The 18,346-nt window shown below is 51.7% G+C and overlaps 10 protein-coding genes across 10 annotated transcripts; 4 read left to right on the top strand and 6 right to left on the bottom strand.

The window, feature by feature from the left end:
* Positions 1-269: 269 nt before the first annotated feature.
* Positions 270-1,903, bottom strand: BJY04DRAFT_215304 (uncharacterized protein; the record flags this gene model as incomplete). The annotated part of the gene is made up of 3 exons (XM_073715443.1): positions 270-399; positions 456-653; positions 702-1,903. The coding sequence occupies 3 exons, from the start codon at positions 1,901-1,903 to the stop codon at positions 270-272; spliced, it is 1,530 nt and encodes a 509-aa protein (XP_073574149.1).
* Positions 1,904-2,137: 234 nt separating this feature from the next.
* BJY04DRAFT_6489 (uncharacterized protein) lies at positions 2,138-2,485 on the bottom strand. The gene has a single exon (XM_073720805.1). The coding sequence runs from the start codon at positions 2,373-2,375 to the stop codon at positions 2,184-2,186; it is 192 nt and encodes a 63-aa protein (XP_073574148.1). The 5' UTR covers positions 2,376-2,485; the 3' UTR covers positions 2,138-2,183.
* A 486-nt stretch (positions 2,486-2,971) lies between these two features.
* BJY04DRAFT_182219 (uncharacterized protein) lies at positions 2,972-3,629 on the bottom strand. Its single transcript, XM_073710307.1, has one exon. The coding sequence runs from the start codon at positions 3,454-3,456 to the stop codon at positions 3,166-3,168; it is 291 nt and encodes a 96-aa protein (XP_073574147.1). The 5' UTR covers positions 3,457-3,629; the 3' UTR covers positions 2,972-3,165.
* Positions 3,630-5,830: 2,201 nt separating this feature from the next.
* BJY04DRAFT_182214 (uncharacterized protein) lies at positions 5,831-7,160 on the top strand. Its single transcript, XM_073710306.1, has one exon. The coding sequence runs from the start codon at positions 5,897-5,899 to the stop codon at positions 6,509-6,511; it is 615 nt and encodes a 204-aa protein (XP_073574146.1). The 5' UTR covers positions 5,831-5,896; the 3' UTR covers positions 6,512-7,160.
* Positions 7,161-7,207: 47 nt separating this feature from the next.
* Positions 7,208-8,592, bottom strand: BJY04DRAFT_215303 (phosphotransferase family protein; the record flags this gene model as incomplete). The annotated part of the gene is made up of 3 exons (XM_073715442.1): positions 7,208-7,913; positions 7,962-8,257; positions 8,332-8,592. 3 exons carry the CDS (start codon positions 8,590-8,592, stop codon positions 7,208-7,210), a joined length of 1,263 nt encoding a protein of 420 aa, XP_073574145.1.
* A 271-nt stretch (positions 8,593-8,863) lies between these two features.
* BJY04DRAFT_215302 (dUTPase-like protein) lies at positions 8,864-9,621 on the top strand (the record flags this gene model as incomplete). The annotated part of the gene is made up of 3 exons (XM_073715441.1): positions 8,864-9,212; positions 9,293-9,465; positions 9,538-9,621. The coding sequence occupies 3 exons, from the start codon at positions 8,864-8,866 to the stop codon at positions 9,619-9,621; spliced, it is 606 nt and encodes a 201-aa protein (XP_073574144.1).
* A 220-nt stretch (positions 9,622-9,841) lies between these two features.
* BJY04DRAFT_215301 (pyridoxal kinase) lies at positions 9,842-11,247 on the bottom strand (the record flags this gene model as incomplete). The annotated part of the gene is made up of 6 exons (XM_073715440.1): positions 9,842-10,478; positions 10,537-10,654; positions 10,707-10,919; positions 10,968-11,047; positions 11,127-11,137; positions 11,197-11,247. 6 exons carry the CDS (start codon positions 11,245-11,247, stop codon positions 9,842-9,844), a joined length of 1,110 nt encoding a protein of 369 aa, XP_073574143.1.
* A 563-nt stretch (positions 11,248-11,810) lies between these two features.
* On the top strand, positions 11,811-13,420 carry BJY04DRAFT_182207 (uncharacterized protein). Its single transcript, XM_073710305.1, has one exon. The coding sequence runs from the start codon at positions 12,136-12,138 to the stop codon at positions 13,180-13,182; it is 1,047 nt and encodes a 348-aa protein (XP_073574142.1). The 5' UTR covers positions 11,811-12,135; the 3' UTR covers positions 13,183-13,420.
* Positions 13,421-13,689: 269 nt separating this feature from the next.
* BJY04DRAFT_225609 (AFI1/MesA family protein) lies at positions 13,690-16,882 on the bottom strand. Its single transcript, XM_073718241.1, has 3 exons — positions 15,817-16,882; positions 15,698-15,758; positions 13,690-15,643 (listed from the first exon to the last, which is right to left on the bottom strand). Exons 1-3 carry the CDS (start codon positions 16,449-16,451, stop codon positions 13,973-13,975), a joined length of 2,367 nt encoding a protein of 788 aa, XP_073574141.1. The 5' UTR covers positions 16,452-16,882; the 3' UTR covers positions 13,690-13,972.
* A 16-nt stretch (positions 16,883-16,898) lies between these two features.
* Positions 16,899-18,301, top strand: BJY04DRAFT_6418 (putative calmodulin). Its single transcript, XM_073720794.1, has 3 exons — positions 16,899-17,131; positions 17,185-17,656; positions 17,719-18,301. The coding sequence occupies exons 1-3, from the start codon at positions 17,129-17,131 to the stop codon at positions 18,117-18,119; spliced, it is 876 nt and encodes a 291-aa protein (XP_073574140.1). The 5' UTR covers positions 16,899-17,128; the 3' UTR covers positions 18,120-18,301.
* Positions 18,302-18,346: the final 45 nt, after the last annotated feature.

Here is an 18,346-nt window from a genome sequence, read left to right as displayed (position 1 = left end):
TAGTATAATCCATGCCAAGCAGCAAGTAGACTCAGACAGTAACGTATTCAACGCCAAAAACACTCCATGCTCCATCTTCGGCCCCTTGTAAATACGGGACTAGATATGCAAGAACGAACGTATGACCGAGGGCACAAATGTCTAACATTTGGATCGCTGAAGTCGAAAAGCGGAAGTCGAAGAAAAGCAAGTTCGTAATGCATGCATGCGCTGTGCTGTGAACCACTCATGTCACTATAAAAAGAAGCTGCGTGATCCTCGTTAGGCCTCTACACGATCAGATCTGGGTTCGGACGGCGGGCCCTTCTCCCTCGTCCGCTGCCTTCGGGTCGCTGGGAAAGAACGTTGCGCAATGCCGGATCATCCTTGTTCTTATCCACGTGGTGTACGCGCACGTGCCTACAAACTTAGTTTACAACCCCCTTTTGTTTTTCCAGACTCAGGTGGAGACGTACCGTTGCAGATTATCAGGCCGTGGATATTTGTGTTGCTGATCTGGACAGAACGGACACACGTACCCGGGCGAGTTATGCACAAGGCCGTGCCGGATCATCTCATTTTTTCGCTTGAATCCTTTCCCTCCGTAACCACGAGAACAGCCTTCGACAGGACAAAAGTGAGGTCGGTCTTGCGAGTGCACATTCGCGTGCGAGCTAGGTTGGTTAGTATGTTTCGATATTTTATCGCTCCAGTGGACTCACTTCAGCAAGTACTGCGTCTGGAAAGGAGCTGCAGTGCAGCCAGGATGCGAACATTTGAATGTCCCTGTCTGCGGTACGCTGCTTTGTGAGGAAGGAGTAAAGGCGGATGATTCGCAGGTTCCTGCGGGCGTATGCTCGATCGGCGTGGGATAGCTCGATGCTGGGCTTCGCGAGGTGGATGGGGGATCGTACGGAGGATAAGGCGCGGGTGCCTTGGGCACGTTTCGCCAATAATTCGGCTGCGCGACCGGTGATGAAGCAGCGGAAATGGCCTGCGAGCTTGCTGGCGACAAATGCGAGTAAGGACTTGGGGGTATCTTTGGTGGTTGTAATTGAGCAGGCGGCACTAATGGCGCAAGGCGAAAAGGCTCCCGAGGGCTAGGGTCGACCCTCGTTAAAGGAGGAGATACCGCAGTAACGGGAGGCAGGGGGAACGATGATGTGCTGCCGACGCGAGCCGAAGGGACGTTCGATGGTGTTAACCCGTTCGGGGGCGGCAGGACAGGGCCAAGCTGACTCAACTGAGTGTGGATTGAGGGTAACCTGGTGCCAGAGTTCTCTGGCGACCGCGCTATTGACGGATCACGGATGGCAGGTAGTGAGTTTGGGTTCTCGGCATCGGTTCTTAGAATGTTGCTGAGCGACGATGACGGTTCACGATCCAGTCCGGGGCGACTGTTCAGGGAGACTCTCGAGTCTCTTCGTTCTCTTGGCCCTGTTTGGTCAAAGGTTGTTATGGGTGGGAGTTTGTCACTCAGTCGGGGTGGCTTTGATGGCTCTGTAGCCGAACTCGGGAGCAGATTCAGAGCCAGATGCGCGTGTGTTTGCAGATCGGGGTTGATATGGTCGGCGTCGACGGGTTGAGCTCTGAGCGGTCTGGTATCTTTTAATTCTCTGGAATAGAAGCCACGACCGGCAGGAGAACTGTCTACAACGAGTGGGTTATCTAGTTCATACCTCGCAACGTCTGGGCGGTTGGCAGCAATGCTAGACCCAAGTAGAGCAGCAATAGCCGCATCCCCATTGCGGTGGAGCTGCAACAGTTTAGCCTTATGAGGATCCTTTCCTGCAAACTTGGCATCGCTCGCCGGCGATTGGCTTCGTTTGGGAAATGGCGGCGGCGTCGGTGACTTAGGAGCGTAGTTGGGTTTGAATTCCACGAGTCCGGGGGATTCGGGCTCCTCATATGTGTCGGGAATCATGGCGGCGGTGGTTTTTGGCGCATCAGGAGCGCCACCCTTGGGTCTCCGAGCAGTTGAGCTGGTCTAGTTGGCTCTCCTGGGCAGTAATGAACCTATCTCTTCTTTTTCCTTTTCCGTCTCTTGCCCTTGGATAATAGACACTCCACGGCAACAATCAACTTAAAAACGGTGAGAAGCAATGTACTTAGGGCTTGAGGTTAGACTAGACCACATGCTATAGTCCTGAGGTGATGTCAGTCTTTATCCAGGATTTACCAAGCAAGGTAGATATGGGTAGCGACTATAGCTTCGAGCAATTGAACGAAGAGCAGGCTAAGGCGAAACAAGATCTCTCAGAGTTACACAGGGTCAGAGCATGAGGGGGCGAAGACACGTTGGATATTGTTGGCCTGTAAGCCGGCAGTAAAGCAGCAGTAAAGCAGCAGCCAGAGGACAAGCTGGGAACAGGTGGGTTGTTCTTGGAAGGGGGCATGGGCTTGAGGATGGTTGAAGGCGGAGGCGAAATAAGCTCACCTATTTTCCAGGAACGGATGAGGCTCAATCGGAGACGAATCGCCCACCGGTTGAGGCTCAAGAAAGAGACCCGTCGATAAATCAAAGAGATGCCCCGTCCGCTCGAATCCAGCAATTTTTCTGGAGAATAAACCCCCGGTCAATCGGGAGGGAAAAGGTTCTTCAAGAAGGAAACTAGGATGACGCCAGCGCCGATCGGGGATGTGCTGGTCGGATTCTCTCACAGAGAGCGCCAGTCAACGGAGAGGGGTCGCGGTCAAGTCGGAGTTGCCGCAGGAGATGACCTCAGTGGAGGGATTGCGTCGCATATGAATACGAGGAAGAAGAATCGGGAGAAGGGAGATCGAACAGAGGACAAGCGCGTAGATCAGAGAAGAAAGGAAGAATTCAATAATCGGCAGACGGGGATGCAACGTAGTTCCTGTTCGCTTGGCAGGGTGGATTTTGTCTCGCAGAGGCTCAGAGCTCCCGGAGCCTCTAAGCGGTCAGCAGCAAATGGTTTGTCTTTTGTTTTAGAAAAGGGAAAAGGGAAAAAAAAAAAAAATTAAAAGAGAGAGAGAGAGGAATGACGGAGATGATATCAAGCAGCAAGCTGGACCAGTAGTGGGCGAACCCCAAGGCGCCCAGCAATTGGAATGGTAAGAATTCAGAAGCTAGACCCAGAGCCCGAGCCAGAAGCCAGAAGCGCCGCACCTTTTGTCCGGAGTGGTGGGAGAGCCCAGTGGAGACCTCTGGCAGTTCACTTTCCGTCAGGTCCCCGAGGTTGTGGATTGTGGATTCGGATTGTAATCTCTTGACTGGAGTCCACGGGTCGGCTTCCTCGCTTCGAGGTTGCTAAAATTTCCAATCTGACTGCTCAGTCGTCTCACAGGTCCATGAGGGGGAAGGGGGGGGGGCTCTTCGAGGATTTGCCATATAAGAAGAAAAAGCAACCCAGGGGATGGGGGAGCACAGAGGAAAGAGAGGGGAGGGAGGAATCGGAGGATGGACTCAGGGAGAGGGGGAGAGGCTGACTGCAGAGGCGCCACCCAGGCAAACATCAAAAATGTTCACGATGGGCGAGGACGAAGTGGGGTGGGCTCTGGAAAGCAAGAAAAGAATCCATTTAGCAGCAGTCTGCGACTCTGCTAGTGCGACGACTGAAGTTGAATGGGGTGATGTGAGTGGGTGGAAAAGGGGCTTAAAAAGAGTTTCGACGGGCAGCCTCAACAAGGAAAGAGTTTAAGAGAGTGCTCATGTTTCGTAAATGCCACGTCCGCAGAGCCCAGCGCCAGCCCTTTCTGGTCTTTCCACGAGACTAACGCCAGCCTGCGATCCACTCAAACCGATGAGGCTCTGCGTTTGCTGCCGTCATTGGCTGTCGCTGACAAGGAGGCTGAATGTTCGCCGTCTTTCTGCAGAAGAACCGCCGTGGAACTTGTCTTTCTGATTCTCGACCACCAGCATCAGATTAATTATACGAGGACATACCCTTCTGGCTTACGCCAACTCGTATTCGTTTCTCTCGCAATATGTTACTTCTTATATAAACTGATTGTCTCCCGTGGCTTTGAGTTTGCCTATGATGCAGAGAGTGGAGTGGGGAGAAAATCCCAAGTGCAGGTTGTCAGCAGAGTTGGTACCTAAGGCTGCAATGCTGACCGCCACTACCCTACTACTACTACTACTACTACTACTACTACTACCTAACCTACCTACCTATCCACCGCAATCCATCCCGAGACTCGACGATGAACCTATGCTTTCGGCCTCTTCAAAGCAAAAAGAACAAGAAAAAAAAAAGAATAAGAAAGAACTGAAAGAAGCAAGAAGGACCAGCGGAATGAAAATTGGACCAAAAGCTAAGGAAAAGGATTAGCCTGCCGGGCGGGACTCCAGATACGGCTTTGCGGGTATAACCAGTCATGGCCTGAGTTTTCAGGCTGCCACTCCTTGGACATCTTTTGAAGAATTAAAGGATTGAAGGAACTGAAGGAACCGAGTTTGCTGTTAGCGCCCTTACATGATGATTCTCGAAACGACTGTCTTTTCTTCACAACTTCCGTCAGTACAGAGAGTCATGAGTTTTGTCTGCAATCTGCAGCAAGCTGCAGCAAGAGGGCGACACCGTGGCCTGGTCATGTTGCGTCTGTGGAAGCAACTCCTGTGCTCTTCTCCTCGTCCTAGTCAGCAGGAATCGACTATCTCTCTTGGCAAGCCTCATGGTTGGATGATTACTGCCAACAACTGTCACTCTGCGACTCTGCAGTGAAATGATCGGCCACGTTTCCCTGTCTTTCCCCTCTCCACTCGGGCTCTCAGACTCGGACGGGACTGTCGGACGCTGCTCACTCAGTTCGCCCACTGAGAGGGGCGGCAGAGCCGCTGTCTCATCATCGTCACTGATCTGCTGTATCACTTCTCGCCCACCTTGCAGCCTTCGTATCAGATGCATGAAACTTGGAAGATGATTAGCGGCGTAGCGCCCGCCCGTCCTTTGTTGTAAAATATTATTCTTCCAAAACGCTCAGGGCGCCTGGTAGAACGGGATCTCACGGTTCTACCCGTCCAAGACTCCAAGAACTTCAAGAGGCTGAAGGATGGAGATCATAACCCCAGCAACCTTGTGGAATGCGAACGTCAAAACAGCATGACAAGAATCTTCACAAATTCACCGGCGTACAAATAGCTCCGCTGACTACTGGGCTGGGTCTGACAAAACTGACAGCAGTAGTGGCAGGAGGAATAATAATCAATAATATCTCCTTTCCTTCTCCTTCCAGCCCCTCATCAGCCGCCGTACTACTCCGTGAGTATCTCCGGCCAACCCTATGCTGCGAGTGCGATTCATGTTTTGGTGAACGGTAAACCCCCTCGCCAAGGCAAATCTCATGAGCCGCCCCGGCGCCCACTGCTTCAGATAAATCATGCGATGATCGTCATCAGGGGGCAAGTGCGCCGTTAAACTATGTGACATCGTCGCCCCCGTTCTCCCGCAATATGACGGAGTAGGAATATCTATTCTCTCATTCTCCCTAGCAGCGACATTTCCTGGCAATCGGCGGGTTTCGCGGGCCTCATTCCAACCGGACTTTCTTCCAATCATGGTCACGATGCAGCCTTCGGGGAGTTGCAAAACTAGCACGCACCACAGGCTGACCAGGAACGCTCACTGGTCGCGCCTTGCTGTGCTGCACTGCGTGCACTGCGTGGCCATACCGAAAGCCCTACTAATGAGGAGATCTGGATGCCGCCTCATTGGATGCTAGACTTTCCTTCCTGGTCATTGAAAGCCTGAGGCCAAAACATAGTACGCAGATAGCGGCTCTATTCCTCCGGAAGTATACCTAAGTAGTAGTGTCTTGAAACTTGAGACAGCAAGAGGCGGGTTCAAGGCGAATCACTCGTCTCACAAGGCGCCGACACTTGCAACCTAAACAAAAAGGAAAAAAAAAAAAAAAAAAAAGAAACTGTAAAAAAGAAAAAAGAAAAAAGCACCGAATGAGCCGCACCCAATTACCTAGTTTCAGTCAATTAATTGAACCTGACAAGTGCCACTACATCCATCGTGCATTCGCAACGGATTCTTTCCGCGGACCCCGCTGTCGCCTCAACTCAGCTCGACTCAAGTCACAGCTCATCCTGGTGGCTTGGAAATCTTTTGAAGAGTCAGACTCAGTCAGTTCACTTCACCTTCTGAACAGTGAGTTGTTTCCGCCTGACTGGCGCGGGTGTTTCCCTCTTGGCACATTATACGAGGATGTTAGCTCAACTTTCCATCCTGTTGAAGCCATGACAACAACCCAACCCATCCAGCCTCCATCATGCACCGTCATCCCCAATCACCAATCACCACCATTCCGAGATCGCAGGGACAGGGTTCATTATCCAGATGGATTCTCACCCGCATGCCCTAGTTTTTGTACACAGAGCATGCTTGACCTCGAGACTCGAGACCGAAACCGTCCGAGTCGAGTTGAGTCGAGCCAAAGTGAGGTGCGCTCGTGTTGTTCTCTGTCCATATCCAAGGCTGCAATCAATTTCAAGTTTGATCCCGAGCTCGAGGTTCCTGCACGAGGCTTATGGAAAGACAATCAATGGCCCGGTTTTCATTAGTTAGTTGCTTGACGGCCCGGATAGGAAAGACACCTTTCCCGCCGCCAGCGTAGTCTCCCAGTTTGAGACTTTGATGAGACTTGAGATCTAGCTTGCGGTCTTGTCTGCTTGACCAAGCTAGCAGCTAGACATTAACAGCTAGACTACCCTCGGAGAAAATTCGCGAAGAAGGCCCCAAGTGGGGAACGAAAGACAGCAGAGTAAGACATGATTCGGATGACTGTACTATATGAACTGATGACCGAACGCCTGAGTCCGACAGCCGCGGGGGTTTGGGGGTTCAAAGATTGTGTAGAGTCAAGTTCTCGTCAAGGGTCTGGCCTGTCATGTTTTGTCATATGTTTAGTTAGTTGACAAGTAAACAACCTTACAGTGGGAGCTTACCTAGGTAGGAATGCATGTTTGTTTGCTCGAGGTCTTTGCTGACATGCTCATTGCCTTTAATTTAGGTGAGGGGATCGCAAGACTTGAGCCTTCCAGTTCCAGTTCGAACTCCTCGCTTACTGACAGTTGCTGCAAGCATAGTTTGTGGCTTGCAACGCCACGCACAATCACACACGATCCAACCCAACCAAACCCTACTCCGCAGTCCACTGGAGCTCAAACTTCAAAGTCAAAAACAAGGCAGAGAATCCTGGTATATTTGTTATGGAATGTACTATCTTAAAGTACGCACACGCTAAAGCTGACGCTACGCTACAACTTGCCCTTTTGGCGGGCACCGATTGCCGTTTGTACCTTTCGTACTCGCTCCCAGGCGCTCAGTGCAAAAGGAACCATCTTCTGGGCATACTCTGCGGCTCGCGCGCTACTAGCTTGTCTCAATGCGTAGCGGGCTTTGATACCCTGCATAATGACTGAGCTCCGCCAGGAGAAGAATGCGTCACCCCAGATGACATCCGGTGTAGGGTCCCACGCTGCGGCGTCACTGTACCATCGCAGACACTCTTCGCGTGTCGGCAGACCGGGCACAGCACCCGGTTTGAACTGGTCGGCCTGATATTCTGTGCCGTCGAGGAAGTAGGGACTGGTGAGGTTGCAGAAATCAGAGAGCGGGTGGCCAACTGTGGCCATTTCCCAGTCTAACACACCGATGACACGAGGCTCCGTTTTATGGAAGACCATATTGTCGATCTTGTAGTCACCGTGGACGAGGGTTCCGCGGTCTTTCGGCTGCGCGGCCTTGTCTTGGAAGAAGCTTACCATTTCGTGGAAATGGGGTAGTTCGCCGACCGGTTCTTTTGATTCGACGTCGACGGCTTGAGCTTGTGCTTGAGAGATCGTGGTGAATGTGGCGATCTGTCGATCATAGAAGCCTGTTGGCTTTCCGAACCTTTCTAATCCAACCTCCTTAGGGACAACACGGTGAAATTTAGCAAGGGTGCGGACCGCATCTTTCCATCTGCGCAACGTTAGTCGTTGGTGCTGATACTCGAGATATCTTCCTTACAACGCGTTTCGCTCCTCGGCAGAAACCTCTGGGATAGCAGGATCGGTGAATATCCGCCCATCAAGGAACTCCATGATATAGAACGGCGTCCCGATGACACTGCTGTCTTCGCAGAGACAGTATGCCTTTGGCACGGGCACATCCGTTTGTTCCAACGCATGAATAATTTTATATTCCCGCTCGACCTTGTGTGCAGTTTTCGACAGCAGCTTGCCCGGGGGCTTCTTGCGCATCACAAATTTCTTTCCATCGGGTGCAATGAGCTGGTACGTCGGGTTCGACTGGCCGAAACCAAACTGTGAACATGAGTTAATACGGTATTCTCTCATACTTGTCTCATGGCCCACGTTTGGTCCGTTGGTTGTATTACCTGCTTCACCTCCAACGGCGTCTTGATGATGGGTACATGCTGCTCGATATACCGCTCAAGAGCTGGGATGTCGATCGGCTGACGCACGGCTCCGGCCATGATTTCGCGATAAAAGAAAGGGTTATGAGAGTATCCTCCAACGACGGAGAAGGAGGAATTGGGGCCAAAGTGGACGCATTGCCAGGCCAGGAACGTTGTCGGTATTAAGACGCTGGCCCGGAGAGCAAAGCGTCCCCAGGTTCCCCCCGGACCGAGGCTCATTTCGTTTGCTGGACAATTGCTTTCTGCGGGGCTCGGCAGCTTCCTCAGTCTACGTCGGCCAAGCAGACCACCTGCGCAGTATTAGTCAGTCAGCACTTTACGCGTGCGCGTTCACCGCCAGACGCGTCCCACTCGACTCGATGCGCATCAAGCTCTCGAGAAAATCGCTTGCATGAACCCCGTATCCATACACCGCACTTTTCTCCTCTCCAAACCTCGTCTTCCTCTTCCTCCTCTTTCTCTCCTCCTCACACCCAGACTTAACCATACCATGACCAAAGAGACAACGCCACCTCCCAAAGAATCAACAACCACCCACGAGCCCCCCTCTCTCCCCGCCTCTCCCCTCGCCAAACGCCCCAAGCCTTCAAACACTACATCAATTGACGAACAACTCAAAATGGGCTCCCACAGCACCCCCGTCACCACCGCTCCTCCCGCAAACACCCCAATTCCTCCACTTCTCGTGAAGAAGCTCACAGACTCTGCCCGCGCACCGACACGGGGTTCCGCCTTTGCCGCGGGGTACGACCTCTACAGCGCGAAGGAGATTGTCATTCCCGCGAAGGGAAAGGCGCTTGTTGATACCGGGCTGGCAATTGCTGTTCCTGAGGGGACCTGTACGTATCCAGATCTTCTTATCTCGTCCGATTTTTCGCAGTGGGATGAATGACTTACTAACTTGGCTTTTCGGGGATAGACGGCCGCGTTGCCCCCCGCAGCGGCCTCGCCTCAAAGCACTTCATCGATACCGGTGCCGGCGTTATCGACGCCGATTACAGGGGTGAGGTGAAGGTGCTGCTCTTCAACTTCTCGGACGTGGATTTCACAATCAAGGAAGGAGATCGTGTTGCGCAGCTGGTTTTGGAGAGGGTATGTTTTATTTCCTTCCTCTACATGCTATATCCTGCTTGACTCTGGTTGCTAACGGGCGATTGGTTACAGATCTATACACCCGAGGTTCAGGTTGTCGAGGAGCTAGAGGAGAGTGTTCGTGGTGCTGGTGGCTTTGGAAGTACTGGAAACTAAATAACCCGAGTTGATATATGCTTTGAGATGGTATGAGCTGAGCTCATCGAGTCTATTAAATGGTACATTTACGACACGAATGAAATAGACAGCGGAATCCTGTTGACATCCGCCCCGATCTACGAATAAACACACTATGCATGCCAATGCTCTATCCTCTCTAGTAATGATGAGTCCGCACTGAATGTTTAAAGACATAAACAACCCTCACCGACTCCGCTCAGAGTCCCTCCTTCCACTCCTCCGCTTTGAACTCCACCGTCGGCTGGCGCAAATACCTTGCGTTCCTCACTAACCGAACTTCCGCAGCCTTCGTCAACCGCAAGTGCTCCCTCTTCTTGACCTCCTCCTCACTCCCCTCCTTATTTACGAAAGACGCATTCGCGGCGAGCTCCGCATCCCTCGCCTCAATCGTTTTCTCAAGCACATTATGCATGCTAGCCAATACCTTCTCCGTCGCCTTCGCAAGCGGCAGCTCCGTAGCGGAAACCTCGTCACTAGAAACCCACGACTTGGTATTCCGTAGCTCCTTGTTCGAGTCTTCAAATACAGCTTCTCGGAGGCGGGCGACGGTGAGAGCGGCAAACATATCGCCTGTCCCGCTGAAGAAGCAGTCAATGGCTGGAACATCGATGCGGAAGAGACGCGGCTTCCCGCTCGAGTCGGCAGTGGAGCCGATTACCGTTAATGAATTCTGGGTGTTGGAGGATTCCGGAGAGGGGTTCTGGGAAGAGGGAGAGAGTTTGGACAATTGCACGGAGGTGATGATTATGTGTGGGATTTTGTAGGTGGCGTGGAGGGTTGTTATTGCTTTTGCGAGGGTGGGGAGTGAGGTTATTTGGATGCCGGATAGGACTCTGCAAGGAAGTTAAGATCTGAAATTCAGGTTGAGGTGGAGCCGGGGGGGAGACGTACTCGGCTTCGAATTGATTAGGCAGGATGAGGTCGGCATGGTCGATAATGCTTTTGTATGCGGGGACTACGTCGTCGTTGACGTACAGACGGCCTTGGTCGCCCATGACTGGGTCCAGGACTATGCGATAGCTGTCAGCTCGACTTGAGATTATTCGGGATGGGAAATGCACCCCAAAAGAAAGACCCCGGGCGGTCTGCGGCCTTGCGCTTGAGGTCTTGTCCGATAGCATTGACTGCTTCTACAGCAGCAGCGCTGGGTGCGTATCCAGAGAGCATAACATCGAAGTCTATGAGGTTGCTTTGGCATAGGCCTTCGTAGAGACTCTTGATTTCCTCTGCCGTGGCCCTGGTCCCCTTTAATTGCCGATAACCGGCATGATTACCTGAACTTAATGTTAGTATCGAACGGCAGTAGTTCGGGGTCTACTCACTAAAGTTGACGGTATTTAAGGCGGCGACGTCGCAGCCCATGAACTGCATAACGAGAGCTGCCATTTTGTTGCCGACATGGCTAGTTTGTGTTAGCTCGGAAGATCAAGCCGCAACAATGTTCGTTCCCAAAATTTATTGAGTAGGTAGGGGAAGCGTACCCATAGACAACCTGGTGCTGTCAGTCTCGAATTTGATAGTGGGATATCAAAGTGGGGGTTAAACGCATACATGGCTGGCCACAGCAAGGACCCTTGTCTCGGGGACTGGATCTGACGACATATTTGAGCGGAGAGTGTTTGAGCGAGTGCAAGTATATGTATATACAAAGAATTGTTCTACTAGGAAGTTGGAAGAAGAGTCATCCTGGCTGACTGCGATAGCGGAAGTGGACTCGCTGCAGATTTGGTGGAGGACTTCTCCACATTCTGATTGGCAGGCGCCCTTGGGATTTTGGGGGGTTCGAAGATGTTCTGCAGCTCTTGGTGACTCTTCCTGTTAATCTGCGTCTGTCAGTTCTCGTGTTCACGATAATCCCTCCGTAGTACGAGGTGTCCGGTATTCTCGTGAAGGGAATGAGCAGGAATCCGGGTGGTCCCCACGATTCCACTGCCCCTGACCTCTCAAGCAACAGCAACAGCAACAGCAACAACAGATATCGAATCCATGAATGGCCTGAACCCAGACTGCGAGCACAGTCAGCCCTAATCCTGCTGAAAGTATAGCCAGTCGCAAGCAGGAATTGCTCGTGCTATTGGGGGTGGCTGTTGGCCGAGAGTCCAGACGCTTCGAATTGGAGAGGCTAAAGTAGCCAGCTCTGGCAGCCTTGCTTCAACGCCCCTATCCAACTTCCTCTTCTCTCCTTCTCTACTTCTCTCCCCTCTTCTTCTTCTTCTTCTTCTTGTCTTTCCCCATCCCTGTGCTTTCTTGTTTTCATGTGATTATTTGGACTCCTCAGTCCGTCCTGTCGTTCTCCCACCCTGGGGTACACCAACAGTACAATGTCTTGCCCATAACAAGCGGGCCGAAGCACTCCTTTCTCGCGTTCTTCGCCTTCACCAGTATTACTCTTAAATCTTAATCTTAATTGTTCGACTCTTTACGTCTCCCTATCGCTCATTCATGCCGCTATTCATCCATCACCGAAGCCGACCGTAACGAATCCACGCCATGCCCCTCAGGATGCAACAACCATCCGGGTTCACCATTATCAGACACCTACGGACTTTCGTCCTGTGGACTTTGATCCTCCCAGCAGTCTGTGCTGAACAAACCACAACAGAATCTGCCGGATTGTCGCGACTTGGTCCAGACCAAGGGATCGTCGACATAGTGCCCGTTGAGGATGATCCACCCCTTGCCGTCTCTATCAAGGCTCCAATTGCCTCCATCCACCACCATGAGCATGCGCACAGGCATATCCTGACAGCAGACGACACCGACACTCTTATTGCCAGAGCAGAAGCCTTGTCGTCTTTCGAGTTCCCAACATCTTTCGACACCAGCCTGACTAGCAACTTCACCACCGATAGCTGCCCCGACTTCTTCCAGAAATTCCTCTCCGACTCCACCTTCACGGACTGCCATGCCATCTCCACGCTCCTTCGCGACTCCACCGGCTTCTTCCGCTCCTTACTCTCTGCAGCAACAACATCCCGGATCCTCGACATCGCCTGCGCCGCGGACGTCGAATCATGCTCCTCCACCATGTCTGACTTTGCATCGGACCTGCTAGACGACAGCAACTGCGGCCAGGACTACAAAGACGGCAACCCGCTAGTCACAAACGCCTACTACAACATGATCACCTACCAACCCATCTACCGCGCCACGTGCCTCCAGAATCCGGACACATCAAACTATTGCTTCGTGGATGCCGTCACAAACACATCTAACCCCGCGGACTACGACGTCTACCTTCTTCCGTACGGAAGCACCACAGACCGCGGGTCTCTGCCCACTTGTGACTCTTGCCTACAGGCTACCCTCGATATATTCAGCACTTGGGCCCAGGTCGAGGATCAACCACTCGCAGAATCATATCTCCCTTCTGCCCACGCAATTAACAGCGGCTGCGGCGCGAACTTTGCAAACGTCAATATCACCACCGGTGTAGAGGATGAAGTCCCTAACTCTTCTGCGCCGGAAAGGCTCCTTGCCCTATCTCTTCCTGTCTGGATCTCCATTGCACTAAGCATAGGCGTGGCTATGTACTAGTCTTTTTTTTACTTAGCCATGCCTTTCACCGATCTTATACCTCCTATTTAGCAAGCGCTGTCTTTGATCTCACTACATTACACTGCCCCCACCCTGCTAACACCCTCCTTTTCACTTTCCAGCGCGTCGTCCCTATTTGGATCATGTATGGCTGATGACAGCGACTGCTATACTTTTACTTCTCTAATGTTAATATCTAGAGCTCCGTATATAATACATATGATTAAAACAATATAAATTGCTTTCTTATACCATACATCACTAAGTCCAGCGCAAAACGAGTTCAGCCCTTAAATAAATAATGACGTTTGAGGGAGATCCTCCGAAATCTTACCTGGTAGTATTATGGGACTATATATTTTAGTGTTCAATGACGACATTTGCGCATACCCAGCAACATCCCCTGTATATTTCGTTCTATAAGATGAGAGATATATTGCATAATTTGAGGAATAAAAAGGTCCAGGAAAGACATATAAGTTGGTTAATGCATTCATTCATCAGCCGTGTGGCCATCCCATCTTCCCAGTCTGATTCTTATTCTTAGCAGATACAGATCGTGAATAATTCTAACTAGCAAACAGGTATATCCGACTCATTACATCATGAGTATATCAATCAACAATATAGACTGAGAAAAAGAGGCAAGATATGTTGTAATATGCACGTAGAATATTTAAGAGAAAGGCAATGGAGAAGCAGAATGTGGCGCATCGCTCGAAACAGAAACCAGGTGTATTCGTTTGACATGAGTGGTGGATAAGGGGGTAGACACTCGAGAGGGAGGAGGTTAACTCTCTCGAGACTGCACGCCACTCATTGCAACCCCGACGAGGCTTTGAGGTGGACCGAAGCTGTCGCTTGGTGACTTGAGGGACGACGACCCGGAGTCTCGTTCTCGCTTGATGCGAAAGTAGGCTGTCTTCGCGAATCGGTTGAGCTGCGCCCAGAAATGCCGTCCTGCGGGGTGGAGCGCGATTCGTTCAAGAAGATCTGCTGTTGCCTCGCGGACGCTTTGCTCAGGATGAAGAAGGCCCATTGCGAGATAGAAAAGACCCGCTTGGCTCTCTGGGGTAACGGTCAAGAGCTGGCAGATCCCCGCGTAATCTTTAATTGCGTGGGAGAATGCGACATAAATAGCGCTGGCCTCACTTGGTGGGAGTTTCAATGTTCGGAGGCGGTCGTGGTGGTGGAAGAGGTCTGGTTTTTGTATAGGGCGGGAGGGCCAGTACATTGCTGCGATGTCTTGAATGAAGGAATAGTATGATCGGGTTGTCCGCCAACCTTCGATTCGGGAAACCGAGGCCATCAGCTCGCGCTGTTTAGAGGCTTCGTCGGCCCAGACGTAGCCATGGCCACGGAGAGTTGTTGGATCACTCGGATCCGCTTGGAGGCCGCTGGGGCTCTCCGGAGTCAGCTCCTCGTTAGGCCCCATAACATATAGGTTCGACGCTCCGTAAACTGTCTCCTCGAAAGCGGCCGCTACGCGCGTAAACTTTGTAATGTAGGCGCGCCATTTGGCTCTAACAGCATTTTCGCCATAACGGTTTGCGATGCTGCGCAGCACATCTTCCATAAACGGATTGTCTCCGCAGGGATCAGCGTTCGGCCCAAGGCTACTCACTGGGCTCTGTTGCTGGAAGTATAAGAGGCCGTCGGTGACTGGTGCTGGTTCGATGTGATTACTGATCTTTATCCGCCCGGTGGGAAGATCGCAGAGCACGTCCCACCATTCGGGGTGATTTGCAAACGTAGGGTTTGTGACACCGGCGATGAATCCCGGCACTCGCAGTAGATCATCAATCTTCGTCAGATCTGTGTAGGGAAAGGCATGACGGGTGAATCCCCGCAAAATTCCACCAGACGCCAGTGCACAGGCAGCTAGGACTGCCTCTGCCACTTCCCCAGACGGACGGTTATGCCCGAGAAAGACAACCCGTTTTTGCGTCAACATTGCATTAACAAGAACAATAATCGGATGTGTATAGGCACCACTGGTGGTTAGATGAGGGTGAAGCGGGAATGGTTGTGGCGTCGCGGCGTGTGGTACGGAGAAAGTCTGGATGAGCTTGACGAGAGAAAAATCGCCGACAATTTCGGGCCAGATAACTGTCGGTACCTTGACCGGTATTGGAATGTCGTGATAGACTATCTTGGATTCAAACTCGTGTGTATCCCGTGGAAGTACAAACCGGGGAGCAGCGCCTTTCTTGGGTGACGGTGGATTCTCCTCATCAGTCTCATTTTGTTCGCCATCTTCAATCGCTCGTTGATGAACCATTTGCTCGAATTTTTCAATGAACATATCTTTGCTGTTGCTTGCTTGCAGTATTTGGCGTTCGAGTAGATTCAGTTTCGGCAGCAGAGACAGATCCATAGCGTTCACGGCATTATAAAGTGTCTCGAGAGTCTCCGTATACGGCGACTTGAAGTAGTCCTCCAGAGCTAATAGTAATATAGGCTAATCTCTGTTAGTGAATTCTGTTAATGGAGTAAAGTCAAAGCAGTAGCGCACCTTATATATATGAAGAAAAGAATGCCGTGTGCATATTGCCATGGCCTTGACCACTGCACCTCTAGTAACAGGTCAGCTATGTGTACATAGTGAAGCTTGGGGCTAGAGCTAGGACTTACCGCTTGACAGTGTTGTCTTGTTTCGTGTTGACCAGATTGAGCACATACATCAACGGGGGTCCCTCTCCACTGTCCTCTTCGTCGCTGCTTTGCTCATCTTCTGTGATGTCCTCAGAATCATTATCTGGCCCGTCACTACCCTCTTCGCCCGAGGATATCCTCTCTCCCTTTCGTTTCTTCTTCTTTTTACTGCCCGATGTTGGATCATCCTCATCGCCGTCTGTGCTGGTATCTTTATGAAGGAAAAATATGGTCCAATCCTGGCTGCGAACGTGCGTCTGATCCGGCAGCATCAATTCCGCCAACATGCTCTCATCACTGCTGATGGCGCCCGGATACTGATGTTCCATGATCGGACCCCGATCAATGTGGAAGGAGGCGACCAGGATGAACTCGACATGGCGTTCGGGTGAATCACGAGGGTATTGCGATTTGCAGCGACGTCGTTTGGAGATCGGAATGGTGGTTTGTTGGTCACCGGAGCGGCGGAGGCCTGAGGTGTGAGAGCTCCGGGGAGATTGTCTTTGGATGAAAGACGGAGAAGGCGATAAGTGAGGAAGTCCGTTGGACTTTGGCGGACTCGACGATGACTGGCCCGATTCGTCTGATGTCCGTATAGGCAGTGTGACGCTCATTTTTTATCGTGGGAGGAAGGAGGGTCCTGGTGGAGGAGAGGGTGCGATGGAGAGGAGGCGGCGATTAATTGAGGCGGGATAGCTCCAGGAAGCCGGCGAACAGTGGCAGCGGCATGCTCAGTCAATGGGCCAATCGAGAGGATGCTGAGGAGTAGGACATTTGGTTGGTTGGGGAGAAGAGACGTCAGAGCAAGATAGGAGGATTATCGGCAGTTGGATCGACAGGTTGAAGCATGTCTTGTCTGGTCGGAGTTGGACTGAGACTCAGACTCAGGGGGAAAACGAGAGGCCGAAAGGGGATCAGATCTCCACAGCGGGGAAGTAGCTTAGGATGAAGCTGTATAGGGTTGGGCGGAGAAAACACCGCAATTGCTTGGTGGCTATAGAGTATAAAAAATAAAAGACCGGCGTAGGACCGCGGACTAGGCACTCTGATTAATTAACATAGTTACTGTAGGCGTTGTGTATCCTGCATTATGCGTATAGGTGCCACTCTATAGTCCAGGAAGACGCCCCGCACGTGCTCCGTCGGGCCGACTCACCTGCCGAGTCCCCCGAGTTTGTTTTGTTTGGGTCTTTTCCCAGAACGGGAAGTATGTAGTTATACCTACCTAACCTCCTCGACTCCGTCATCGTTGCCCTTGGTCTTTAGACTTACTTTCTTTGCCCTTTAAAATATGGTATGATAGTCTGATATTCAGCCCACTCAAATGGTCCTAACCGCATTCCTTAGATGCCCTCCAGCAATGCTCCCTTCCGGCCCTCCCCGCTGTCCTTCAACTCGCCTCGTGCATCACCGTTTCGACGCCCGTCTACCCCAAGTTCTCCGCCGGCACAAGCTCGTCCCGTCACGCCAGGAAGCTCTCCGAGTAGAGGCTTTACTCCAGTCGTATCTCCCAGCAAGCTCAATCAATCATACACCGCTGAAGACCACGATGTCCCTTCAAGGAGCAGAGATCCAATCCCCCAGCCGCGCTTTACCAGAGATCCACCTTCTTCCCCGAGCAGGGGGGCCAACGCACTCGAATCATCACCCTCTAGCATGGAGGCGAAAACTACAAGTATGATGGCTGCGACGTCAGATGCGGCCGCTAGACTCGCCCCGGCACAGCTTAGAGAGATCCGAGAGGCATTTCAGGTATTGGATCGGGACAACGATGGATTCGTGGATAAGGACGATGTAGCAGACGTACTTGCGAATGTCGGTGCGTGAAAACCAAAAGAGTGCTGAGAACGACCTAATCATAATTAATGGATTCTGAAACAGGCCAAGATCCTTCAAATCTGTTTCAATTCTTCCCTCCAGGAAGCGCTTCAACCATCAACTTTCCTACATTCCTGAACACTCTTTCCCAACTGCTGGCACCGCTCTCCTCACGCCAAGAGCTAACCAACGCATTAGCGGCATTTGATGAAGATGACAGTGGCCAGGTGGATGTGGACGAATTGCGCGACGCCCTTTTGAACACAGCCCCAGATGACGGAGAGCGGCCACTCACAGAGCGCGAGGTCAACGAGGTTCTCAATGGATTTACAGGGCGTAGGGCGTTTGGTGGGAAAGGCGGCAAGGCGCCAGGAAACGGAAAGAGGGGCGATGTGCTGAGGTACCAGGAATTCGTCAACACAGTGATGGGAGGGGCAGAGAACGGGCAGGCGAAGGCAACTTGAAACATACTGGGACGAATTGGGCCGCGATCTTACGAATTGTTATTTATTTTCATCTGGCTCCGGGGCAGGCGTTTGAGGCGGATGTTTTATTTATAGATAAATTTCAATAGCTCTGGCAGCTGTGTCAATATGCGGTATCCGTACCTATTGAAGACTGTAGCATCGCATTGGGTGATTTGAACTGCAACTGTTCAATAGTTATAGCCTGCCCGAGGAGAGTGCCCCTG

Source organism: Aspergillus karnatakaensis (genome assembly GCF_047715665.1).
Source record: "Aspergillus karnatakaensis strain CBS 102800 unplaced genomic scaffold BJY04scaffold_10, whole genome shotgun sequence".
NCBI classification, from domain to species: Eukaryota; Fungi; Ascomycota; class Eurotiomycetes; order Eurotiales; family Aspergillaceae; genus Aspergillus; species Aspergillus karnatakaensis.
This window is presented reverse-complemented; position numbering and strand designations above follow the sequence as displayed.

Bases quoted from the DNA above. Each gene is read 5' to 3' on its own strand.
- BJY04DRAFT_6489 (XM_073720805.1), bottom strand. From the start codon at position 2,375: ATGCCCCCTTCCAAGAACAACCCACCTGTTCCCAGCTTGTCCTCTGGC.
- BJY04DRAFT_182219 (XM_073710307.1), bottom strand. From the start codon at position 3,456: ATGTTTGCCTGGGTGGCGCCTCTGCAGTCAGCCTCTCCCCCTCTCCCT.
- BJY04DRAFT_182214 (XM_073710306.1), top strand. From the start codon at position 5,897: ATGAGCCGCACCCAATTACCTAGTTTCAGTCAATTAATTGAACCTGAC.
- BJY04DRAFT_182207 (XM_073710305.1), top strand. From the start codon at position 12,136: ATGCCCCTCAGGATGCAACAACCATCCGGGTTCACCATTATCAGACAC.
- BJY04DRAFT_225609 (XM_073718241.1), bottom strand. From the start codon at position 16,451: ATGAGCGTCACACTGCCTATACGGACATCAGACGAATCGGGCCAGTCA. The intron at 15,759-15,816 runs GTAAGTCCTAGC...ACCTGTTACTAG, and splicing joins CAAGACAACACTGTCAAGCG to AGGTGCAGTGGTCAAGGCCA. The intron at 15,644-15,697 runs GTGCGCTACTGC...AACAGAGATTAG, and splicing joins CTTTTCTTCATATATATAAG to CCTATATTACTATTAGCTCT.
- BJY04DRAFT_6418 (XM_073720794.1), top strand. The intron at 17,657-17,718 runs GTGCGTGAAAAC...ATTCTGAAACAG, and splicing joins AGACGTACTTGCGAATGTCG to GCCAAGATCCTTCAAATCTG.